The 12304-nt window shown below is 41.2% G+C and overlaps 1 protein-coding gene across 1 annotated transcript in view; it reads right to left on the reverse strand.

Moving 5' to 3' along the window:
- Positions 1 to 1795: 1795 nt before the first annotated feature.
- The window catches only part of pth2ra (parathyroid hormone 2 receptor a), a 95071-nt gene continuing 84562 nt past the window's right edge, over positions 1796 to 12304 (reverse strand). Inside the window, exons 11-13 of the mRNA XM_033617028.2 lie at positions 11605 to 11743; positions 6322 to 6363; positions 1796 to 2344 (exon numbers count right to left, since the gene is read on the reverse strand). Of these exons, the coding sequence (XP_033472919.2) occupies positions 1958 to 2344; positions 6322 to 6363; positions 11605 to 11743 (568 nt within the window). The 3' untranslated portion in view covers positions 1796 to 1957. The remainder of the gene's footprint in view (positions 2345 to 6321; positions 6364 to 11604; positions 11744 to 12304) is intronic.

The following is a 12304-nucleotide window of genomic DNA, read 5'->3' on the forward strand; positions in this document are numbered from 1 at the left end:
TCCAATAATTGTTACATCTTTAATGTCATCATTTGAATAAGAGGTAGGATTAACCACTACATGGTAACAAACAACCACCATAGTTTCTGCTCTCTATTCACATTGTGACATACACAAGCTGAACTTACTAGAGTACGCCCACTAGCGCACATGCGCACACACACACACACACACACACTCACAAAACCATCACATTATGCATATTTTACTATGCATAACAATGTTATTATATACCATATGACAATATTGACTACTAATTCCTTTACATTCCTCATTAGTTTTGTTGTTGTTGTTGTTGTTTTGTTTTCAAATGAAATGTGGAAAAATACTTTGTCCAGCACATCCAATCAGTTGACAGCTGGAATATCAAAAAGCACTTCAACAGGTAGTTGTTGAAAACATTGAACTTTTATCAGCAGTTAACAGGGAAACCGGGAGGGAGGAAACATGGAGGAAGAAGGGAAGGAGAGGACAAACAAATATCACACAGAAAAACAGCCTAATGCATTTGGCACACACACGGACAAGACTGAAAAGAATCCTTTCAAGTTGACTTCTTAAAAGCGTCTGCTGGAGCAGGAGAGGCACGTGTACAAGATCCATACACCCCATCTAATGCACTGACAAATATGCATGCACAAAGCAGACACAAAACCTTTAAGCAGCCACCAAATGTAGCCCTTCACAGTCAGCACAAAGGTGATTCTTGAAAATACAAAAATTAGGATTTTAATACAGTCATAATGTCACTTTCTATGTCCTATAAAAATGGTTACTGCCTGTGACAATTGTTGTGGCCTTGCTTACAAGCAGTACTGTAAACATAGCAAGTGTATCCACAAGTCAGCAGTTCAAGGTAATATGAAACAGAAAAAAGATCTGCATACATTTCACTCAGTTCCACTGGCTTGGAAGTTTCTCTTCACAAAGTGGGCTGACTGTACAAGCAAGCCTGTCACCATGACACTTAATTAGTCCAAGACAAGGATTCATCAGAACACGGTGTCCTCTTGCATGAGAGATACTGTCACCAGCTGGAGTTAAAATTCAGCCAACAGGAGGGTTAGAAACTCCAGTAAATTACATTGTATACGTAACTTTGGAATATGGGAAGGAAATTACAGTAATGTACTGTACACGTTCAATGTTCAAATTAAGTGAACCTTTGTTGGCAACAACATAGGTTCATCATGTATACACATTCCAAGTGTTTTCTTTTACAGCTAAGAAAATGGTGGTACCCATATTTAGAAAAAAAACAAACAAATAAAAAAAAAAAACTTTTTTCTTACCGCCCGTTTCCCCGAGTTTAAACATACAGTGTGCTTTTTTTTTTTTACCAACTATGGTTTAACACTTTCCTCAGTTGTGGTATTCAGCATCACAATAGCAGATTTGCACCTACTTCTCATAAAGTCAGACAGTCTAAGCAACAGCATAATTTCTATTCTTAACAACAGAGAGCACAATGGCATTGCCCTCCCTGAGAGGTTCTGAAGGTGATAAATGATTGTCTTAAACTAGAAGGTCAATGCAGCAGCCAAGCTCATTCAAATGCATCATTTCAAATGTGTTTCATTCTTCCAGTGACCTTTTGGCACCCTTACACTCCTACAATACATATATTTATGCAAACAATCTCCACGAGTAATCAACAACATGTAACACCAAGGCTAAAAATGTTTACATGGTGAATGAAAAGTGTAGTTCTGGATTTGCTTTTAATACTGGCCGCTCAGGTTCACGGTCTGTGTTAAACCATCAGTTGGCCTTGATGTTTTCTATCTTTTGACCCTTGTATTTTATGTTCTTTTTTGTGAGGCTGTTCAAGACATTTTCCCATTTCTTGCATAACAGCCAAAAATTGTTTGCCATTGATACCCTCTTTAAAAGTGGTGGCACAGCTCACCAAAAACATTTTTTTTTTTTTTTTTTTTTTTGCCACATTAGACGATGGCTACAGTGTTTCCTCCTCATCCTCAGCTGTTGCACTGGTGCTAAGTACAGGCAGATTTTCCTTCAGCGAGATATCGTCCACCCGCTTTGGGCCACTGTCCTCAGGTTCTTCAGGTATGGATGGGTCTGAGTTACTAATCACATATCCCGGGAGGGTGGCGTGCATGTTGACCATGGGGGGAGCTGTGCTCCGATAAACACGGCTTGAAACAAGTGTGGTGGAGCGGGTGGAAGGACCACCCCCTGCCAGGTGGGACTGGCTGCTTGTGCTGTTGTTGTTGATGCCGACAACAACTGAGCCATAACGATAGCGGCCGCAGACCACTGGGCCCTCCCACTCAAAGGCCAGGTTCCAGCGTGTCCATGTTTTCTTTATCTCTGCCTGGACCTGTGAGAATGGGAAGAACAAAGGCTATAAATATAAAAAATCATCTTGCAAAATCAAAAATCATTTGTTTTAATTTCTTGCGTGTCAGTGTAGACTGATGTTACTTGCTGCAGGAACTGTAATTCAGCCAATTCAAAATGTAAAAACTAGGGTTGGGTCGGTTCTCGGTAATACCAATTCGGTTCGGGACTCCGTCTTGGACAGCCTGTACTCAGGCGGAACGTACACGGAGCGGACTCCGCAGAGGTCCGCCCAGACTAAAAGCAGACATCCACAAGCCCTGTGTGTGCAAAGCTCAGATTTTACGACCGCGCGGACTCCACTCCGGACACAAGTATCACACAAAAGACTGCTCGGCATTTATTTTTCACATTGTGGGGATTTTTAGGAAACTACAACGCGGAAGTGTGCTTGACTATGGAAGCCCGAATGACTGCAGACATTCCTTGCAGAGTCTGCTCCGCTTACAGCCTATTTCCACCAGATGCGTGTTGGTTGCGTCTCTGCTCCAGCACGGCAGGATCCGATAGGATTCAATTCTAGTCAATGTGTTTGTTTCCACCAGCTGCGGCTGTGCTGCGTTCCGGCTCCGTCACAGCTCCGGCAGTCCGGAGCCCTCCGCATCAGATACGCAGGACTTCTATTTTTGCCGGACGTCGGAGCACAACGCAACAATTCAGCACAGAGCAGATCGTGCGGGGCAGGAAGTCGTGCACAGAAACACGATAAAACATCCGGTTAATTTTCAAAACAAAATACACAGTGTTCACGCAGATCATATTTCCCTGCACTACACCTTGAAAACTACATAATGGGCGGAGGCAGGCCTGAAGTCAACAGGTCAGAGGTTTTCAGACGTCATTTCACCCCGTGAACACCATGGACAAGGAGATATTAATCACGGCAGTGCACCGAGATGTCTTCCGACGGAGCTGCACCGCTCTGCACAGCAAACGCAGTCAGTGGGTATTGACGGACGGTGGAACACGCAGCGGATAACCTGCGCTGCGGTTCTGCAACGGACACGCATCCAGTGGAAATCCAGCGTTACAGTATGCCTGAGTCTGTGAGCACCTGTGTCTGCCTCTTCACCATGCGTACAGCGAGCAGGAGAGAGAGGGGGGTGGGGCGGGGACTGAGCTAAGGGGTGCGAGTGCGCATGCGCTGAGGCCTCTATTGTAGCCTGGAGTTTGTTTAACAGTGATGGGGGAGTCGATAATGGCGGACAATTTAGTCTTGAAGAAATCAAAGAATGCGCCAATATGGCAACACTTGGGCTTTAAGCCAGACGAAAGAGGCAACCCTTGTTTGCACTGACTGAGTAAGCTAAACCTGCAAATTTATTTGTAAGGAATAAAAGAAACAATGTGTGACAGCATTTTTGCCTATATATATTATTATGAAAATAATGTGGGTTGCACAGGGTAGTATACACAGTAAAATCAGACTATCAGCGTTTACATAGGTTACTTAGTGGCTGTGCAATAAGCTTCTGCCACCGGGGATGAATTTTCGCGGAAAAAATCTGCTTCACAGCAGGAAATGCGTCATATACTGCCAAACTAGTCGATCAGCCAATCAGGGACTGGAGCTGGTCCTTATGAGGAACTGGCCGGGGCATGAGATAGTTGAGTCACGAGCACAATGGCAGACGGACAAAGTTTGGAGATAAGTGAAAAACGGCTTCCCAAAAGAAAACAAGCTCCTCTGTCTGAGGAGGCAAAGAAGAGCAAAAAGGAGAGTGATAAAAGAAGAGGAAAAACAAGAGGAAACCTCAGCCAGGCGTTCAAGAGATGGAGGGAGCTCTGTGACCAAAGAGGCTTCAACACCGGTGTCCAGCTAGCTTTCTTTCTAATGGATCAGTAAGTGACACGGCTAAATGTTAGCTAGACCAGAGAGGACTGTATTGTACTGGTTGCTAGTTAATTCCTAGCTGGCCAGCATCGCAAATCACCGCAACCAGGGACCGGGTAGCGAGTGTTGGTCGGCTGACATCCTCGTTGCCATTCTACGGCAGCCCTCGGACAGTGATTACCCCGTTGTTTGTACTGATACTGTACATATTGGTATAATTTACTGTGAGTTGTTTGTTCTGGTACTGTACAAATTGGTATCATTTACTATGAGTTGTTTGTACTGGTACTGTGCATTCTGGTATAATTATTTGCATTACTATTCGTTTTTTCTTCAGATAAATCTGATAATTGTTGCTCAGTCTCTTTACTCATTTATTTAGTATGTGTCCACACACCTTCTCATTCTACATATACATAGAGGTATACTGGTGGCTTTACAGCCTACATTTTATTGATTATCTCTGATCCCCACGGTCAATTTGGTCTTTGCAACAGTACGAGCAACACCGCTGAAGCTAGGTGGCGCCAAGCTAAAAAAAAACCGAACCCCATCTGTTGCCTCTTTAATGTCACTCTGTTGCCCTATGGTCGTTTTTCTGTATTACCGACTTGATGTGGTTTTTCACAAAAACCGGACCGTTTTTTTTTTCTTTCCTCATACCAACCCAACCCTAGTAAAAACTGCTGTGCTATGACAAAATGTCAATAAATCAGCAAGCAACTGCCTTCTGTTGAACACAGATCAACATAAGCATCCCGCTGAAGACATGTTTTTGGCTACATGACTTATAATGTAGTAGTGTACACCGATCAGCCAAAACATGAAAACCACTGACGGGTGAAGTGAATAACTTTGATTATTTTGTTCCAGTGCATTGTTCTGCTGGGAAACATTTGGTTCTGGCATTCACGTGGATACCACTTGACATGTTCCACCCACTCAAACACCAGTGCAGACCAAGTACCCCCTCTCATGGCAACAGTATTCCCAATGGCAGTGGCCCCCCAGCAGAAACTGGGGGGCCACTGGTTACTTGATCTGCAGTGGTGTTTGAGTTGGTGGAACATGTCAGGTGGTATCCACATAAATGCCAGAGCCAAAGGTTTCCCAGCAGATCAAGGCATTGGAACAAAATAATCAAAGTTATTCACTTCACCTGTCAGTGGTTTAATGTTTTAGCTGATTGGTCTAAGTCCAACACTGACTTGCCTTCTAGCTCTGGTTTTGTCTCCTCCAGCTCTTTCAAAACAACAGCAAATTTTTGAACAGGCTAAATGTTTGTATTCATATTCCGGATTTTCAGCACTTTCACCACTTAATGTAATGGCAGGTAGCAAACACTCTGAGCTTGTTCACTGGACACAGCTGTCTACTGTTCTCTATTCTAGTGTCAACTATACCCTGCATGTGTGGGTCAAATTACTAAAGCAATGTATTTAGAGCAGGTTAAAGCTGTGCAGAGCTGCAGAGTAGGGTGCTAATTGTACGTGTTGGCTGAGACCCTTTCACATTACATGAGTCATTTGGTCCAGTGTTGATAACAAAATGATGCTTTATGGAGCTGAGATTCAACAGAATGTTGTTTTATGTGTTCTATTTTGAGTTGTTTTGAGTTGTTTGTTGTAGAACTTCTGAAAGGTCCTGGAGGGTGACAGGAGTGTTGCACAGAATACAATGTGGTTTACAAAAGGCAAAAGAGAAAAGGCAGAAAGACCATAGGGAGCTTTGTGAAGATAAAACTGGCCGAAATGGCTATGCTGAATGCCAATTGGAAGTGCTGAGTACAAAATGTATGAGACAGTGAAGGGAGACAGAGAGAATCACTGATCTCATGACAGCCCTTTTCATCACATTTAATTTGAGAAGGCAAGACACAATTGAAGTAGAAAGTAAAAAGACAAGTAGCTAATGACACTTTTTTACTTGTTCAGTCAGACCATCAATTACGTGTGTAATTACTGTAGTAATTTTCCCCTTTTTCAGAGGCTACAATTGATTTGTCACCAAACTGAAGTTTAATTCAAGCACTTTGTTAGTTTTCCATTTTTAATTTGCTAGTTTTGCTGTGGTTGTGCCACTTCTTTGTGATCAGTGCCATTTGAAAAAAGTGATCCACTCACCTCGCCATTGCAGTAGCAGTAGATGATGGACACAAAGAAACCCTGAAAGGAAGAAATTGACAATTGACAAAGTTGTGAGCTCAGATCTCAGTGGAAGGAAGTGAAAACAATCATGTGATGATTACAACAACTGATCAAATGTCATTCTCATCTGAATCCAATAACCACACTATCTATTATGAAGACAGGATGATAAGGATGTTCCAGACCAATGACTATCTCTTGGTCTCAAATGATGTTTGTCTTGTAAAGAACAAGAAAGGAAGTGATGGTAATTTCCCTGGCTGTTTTTTGTTCTGACCTGCTTCACCTCATGTTCCTGCCTCTCACTATGACAAGAAGTTTAAGAAGAGACAAAGTGGTTTTGTGAAAATGATGGGTTATGGGAAGGTGTGTGCATGCATGTGTGGAAATGTCTTTGGAAACTAAAGCACAGTATTAACTGACCTAAAATTTTGAACAGCAATATAATATGAAAAAGATTTTTTTTTAAAAGTGTGTTAATTTGTCATCAGGTCAAAGTGCAAGGGTAGGGGTTAGCCCATGGGTCAGCTAGTCTTTGGGAGAGATTTGCAGTAGCTAATGAACAGTGCAGAGAGGCCACACAGCCAGGGCAGTTTTCTAGCTGCTTTTTATATCTATAAAACTCTTTTGACACAGGGGACTTCCATTACAGGAGCATTGCCATCAGAATAGAGTTTTATGCCAGCAAATGACAGAGCAGACAACAAGCAGATGTATGATTTGCCCAGGGTGTGAGTGGCTTCAGTGAAGAGACAACTGGATGTCAAACATCATTCAAATTGAAATATAATAATAATTTTGGCACATGCAATCTAGCTCCTCTAGTCATGCGAACACATCTAGTCTGTGTAGCACCTGTTCCTGAGCACACGCACACATATGTTTAATATGAGGCAGTTATGTTGAAATTTTTTGCTTCCTTATATTTGAATTTTCAATTTTATGTTGTGACAATGCTGTGATTAATGTGCAGTTGGGGTTAGGCACAAAAACACTTGATTAGGGTGAGCAAAATATATTTTGGCTTGGAATGCCAGGTTTGGTCACCACAAAGATGACTGGAAATGTCCGGATCTCTCCTTATGAAAAAACTTTCCTCCTGTTGACAACTCAACTCATGTACAGTACAGGCCAAAAGTTTGGACACACCTTCTCATTCAATGCGTTTTCTTTATTTTCATGACTATTTACATTGTAGATTCTCACTGAAGGCATCAAAACTATGAATGAACACGTGGAGTTATGTACTTAACAAAAAAAGGTGAAATAACTGAAAACATGTTTTATATTCTAGTTTCTTCAAAATAGCCACCCTTTGCTCTGATTACTGCTTTGCACACTCTTGGCATTCTCTCCATGAGCTTCAAGAGGTAGTCACCTGAAATGGTTTTCCAACAGTCTTGAAGGAGTTCCCAGAGGTGTTTAGCACTTGTTGGCCCCTTTGCCTTCACTCTGCGGTCCAGCTCACCCCAAACCATCTCGATTGGGTTCAGGTCCGGTGACTGTGGAGGCCAGGTCATCTGCCGCAGCACTCCATCACTCTCCTTCTTGGTCAAATAGCCCTTACACAGCCTGGAGGTGTGTTTGGGGTCATTGTCCTGTTGAAAAATAAATGATCGTCCAACTAAACGCAAACCGGATGGGATGGCATGTCGCTGCAGGATGCTGTGGTAGCCATGCTGGTTCAGTGTGCCTTCAATTTTGAATAAATCCCCAACAGTGTCACCAGCAAAACACCCCCACACCATCACACCTCCTCCTCCATGCTTCACAGTGGGAACCAGGCATGTGGAATCCATCCGTTCACCTTTTCTGCGTCTCACAAAGACACGGCGGTTGGAACCAAAGATCTCAAATTTGGACTCATCAGACCAAAGCACAGATTTCCACTGGTCTAATGTCCATTCCTTGTGTTTCTTGGCCCAAACAAATCTCTTCTGCTTGTTGTCTCTCCTTAGCAGTGGTTTCCTAGCAGCTATTTGACCATGAAGGCCTGATTCGCGCAGTCTCCTCTTAACAGTTGTTCTAGAGATGGGTCTGCTGCTAGAACTCTGTGGCATTCATCTGGTCTCTGATCTGAGCTGCTGTTAACTTGCGATTTCTGAGGCTGGTGACTCAGATGAACTTATCCTCAGAAGCAGAGGTGACTCTTGGTCTTCCTTTCCTGGGTCAGTCCTCATGTGTGCCAGTTTCGTTGTAGCGCTTGATGGTTTTTGCGACTCCACTTGGGGACACATTTAAAGTTTTTGCAATTTTCCGGACTGACTGACCTTCATTTCTTAAAGTAATGATGGCCACTCGTTTTTCTTTAGTTAGCTGATTGGTTCTTGCCATAATATGAATTTTAACAGTTGTCCAATAGGGCTGTCGGCTGTGTATTAACCTGACTTCTGCACAACACAACTGATGGTCCCAACCCCATTGATAAAGCAAGAAATTCCACTAATTAACTCTGATAAGGCACACCTGTGAAGTGGAAACCATTTCAGGTGACTACCTCTTGAAGCTCATGGAGAGAATGCCAAGAGTGTGCAAAGCAGTAATCAGAGCAAAGGGTGGCTATTTTGAAGAAACTAGAATATAAAACATGTTTTCAGTTATTTCACCTTTTTTTGTTAAGTACATAACTCCACATGTGTTCATTCATAGTTTTGATGCCTTCAGTGAGAATCTACAATGTAAATAGTCATGAAAATAAAGAAAACGCATTGAATGAGAAGGTGTGTCCAAACTTTTGGCCTGTACTGTACATGTAATCTGAACTACGTCATGCATACAAAACATACAAACCGAACCTAACCGATCCATGGTTTTCAGAAATGTACAGCACCATTATTTAATTCTGGCCACTGGGCTGTTTTTGTAAATATAGTATATCTAAGAAGGGAGCACTCTGATCTAACATTTTTCAGAAATTGCCCCCAAGGAATAACTACTGTTTTTTTGTTTGTTTGTTTGTTTTTAAGTCTCAGTCTGAGCACTGTTATGTTGACATATGCAAGTAGGTCTGTTTATTATCATCTTTTCATGAAGGCACATGTGGTTCTCATCTCTAGGTGCTTTGCATGTGTTGGATGAAAGACATGAGATAAATAATGCAATATTGCTGACAGTAGAGCAGAGTCGGGCTTGTTCTTTTATCTGGTTAAATTTGGCTGTGATGGTGGGAGAAAAGAAGCATGTGATGCAACACAGTGACTTTGGATTTTCCTCACTGTTAACATCTTTGTCAATGTTGCCTTACTTGTGCTGTTTTTGCCATCAGTTCAATACTTATATAATATGTTATAGAGCCTGGGTTCCACCTTGTATTTGGCTCTTTCCTCTTTATTAAACAGTTCCTATTATATACAATTAAAATCTATTCTTCATCTTTTATTTTCAGACAGGTGCAAAGTCACTGTCATCGAGCACTTCTCATATTTTTGCAATTGTGTCCATTTGGCAATAACATGGCTTCAAACAAATCTGCTCATGCTGGGGTAAATGGAGTCATGCAGCTGCAATTTCAGCATTAAGCTGGGCTTTTGTCATGTCCCTGGCCACCATCCCAAATGCAAACACAGACATTTTTTTCAAAAACTACAAAACCATTTCATGTCTGCTAAGTTTGACTCACTTGTTTCACTTAGATAAAACTTATTTAAACCAGCGGCCATTTAAAAACACATTAAAATAAAACTGATGTTATTTAAGTTCACTCCTGTGTGGGTGATTAATACCTGTAGTCATAAGATTTCAGTAAGAATTAGATGAACTCTATCTGCAGTCTAATTTAAGGAAATAGCAGCACATAATCATGTATAGGTCACACACTTTGGGTCATTGGATTTAGTCATCTCAATCAGTCTATAAAAATATGTTTTTACACAGTGAACGTAGTCAATATGAGTCATTCTTTCTTTCTATTTGTGAAGACACCTCTGTGAGCTCTGAAGTACATCATGTTTTGTCCATTAGCCATGAATAGTGACAGCTGGTGTATGGATTTCTCTTTCGGTAAATTTCATTTTAAGCTGTCTATGTGTGACCCATGACTTACCCACTACCTCATGTGACAGACCTCTGCTCAGTTTACTTCCCGTGATGGACGCTGCTAACATTGTAAGACAACCGAACGCCCTCAAAAGACACTTGAATTGTGACCTGAAACATGTTTTGTGAAGTCACAGTGACCTTTGATCACCAAATTACAATCACTTCATCCTTGAGTCCAGGTGGATGTTTGTGCCAAATTTGAGGAAATTCCCTTAAGGCAATCCTAAGATATTGTGTTTACCAGAATGGGACGAACGAACAGATGGACTCCTGATAAACATATCTCTGGCCACAGCTGTGGTGCGGAGGCATAAAAAATAATAATTATAAAAACTGCCCAGAAAAGTGTGAGCTAATGACAGTACGCATTTAATCTGCTGATGTGGTACTATGGAACGAGCTCCACTGTGGTTGACAGTAATTGCCTTTGCTACATGGGTCTTTCATTCCATTTTTCATTGTAATGGAAAAACACTTTTTCATATAGCAAAAGAATACTGTGGACTTTGTACAATAAACCTTTCCTGTGGTCTAAGACAAATCTAAAAGCCCATGTATGATAGACATGTTTGCTCTATAATGAATTTCACATGTAATGAGCAATTATTTAATGAGCATGTGTGACTGTTCTTGGCTCCTGTGGTGTAATCTAATTTGCTGATTTGTAGGCCAAGGTTAAAAATAAACTCTGATAAAGGTATGAACTGTATTTTAGTTAATATAAGGGAAAGGTCGTGCCTACGCGTAGTATGAAATTGCTCATTTAAACTTAGGCAGAGTTGAATCATGACACAGAATCAAACTCATTATCCAGATGCCTCACAGAATAATGAAGTGCAGTCTTGAATCTGACACTGACAGTCACCAAGTGTGAAATGGAAATGTTAAAGGTTGTAATGAGCCAGCTCTCAGTGGCAGGCACACACTGCAGCCTTTATTACACAGACTGTATATTTTGTTGTTTAGATTCAGTTTGAGTGACTATGCTGAATTTGAGACGTTGACACCAAAGCGATTTAAATTATGCATGACTCAGCCACTTCAGTAGAAAGACGGAAAATCAATTAACTACCTGATCTATGAATGCGAGAATCAAACTTGGATTGGCTCATGCTTGTATGAGTGCTTGCTGTATAAGGGCAAATAGTGACCTTTTAGGGGAGATTTTTACATAACGCATTAGCAGCTGCAGTGTTGTGATAATTGAAAAGTGCTGATCACCTGAAAGGAGTTGAAGAACAGCTCACAGTACATGCGGATCTCCCAGCTCGGTCCCTCAAATGTAAGAGGCATCCCAACAAAGATGATGTAGTGGATGCCAAACACTAGCACTAGCACAAGGGTGGACTTTGCCAGTTTCCTATGGAGACACACACACACACACACACACACACACACACACATACTTGAATATGTGTACAGAGCAGAGCCCAGCTGCTTTGGACTTTTGAGGCTCATAGTAATTATTTCAGTATTTGATAACAATTTATTAACAATTGAATTAGGCAATTTATTGACATTCTTATTAGGGGTGGGAATCAGCAGAGGCCCCATGATACAATATTATTGGGATTTTAAACATGTTGCAGTATGCCAAGTATTGTTAAAACATATATTGTGATATATTTAAATTCATTACCTTTTTTTTTTTTAAAAAAAACTGTGAGTTATGTCCCCCCAAGGAGACTTTCCCAACATCTGTTTTATCTCATAAGATAAAGTTTTCAGTCTATTCATCTTAAATTATTTTTGTTGCAGAAGAATGTATCTAGTTGACTGAAAAAGCAATTGATATTATTATCTAGCAGGCTGCCAAAAGTTGAATTTGTATTTGTGATACTTGGCATCTGTGTATCGATATGATATTGCCACACAAAATATTGTGATACTATGATGTACAGTATTGATCTTTTTCCCCAAC

Source organism: Epinephelus lanceolatus, chromosome 14 (assembly GCF_041903045.1).
Source record: "Epinephelus lanceolatus isolate andai-2023 chromosome 14, ASM4190304v1, whole genome shotgun sequence".
Lineage (NCBI taxonomy): Eukaryota > Metazoa > Chordata > Actinopteri > Perciformes > Serranidae > Epinephelus > Epinephelus lanceolatus.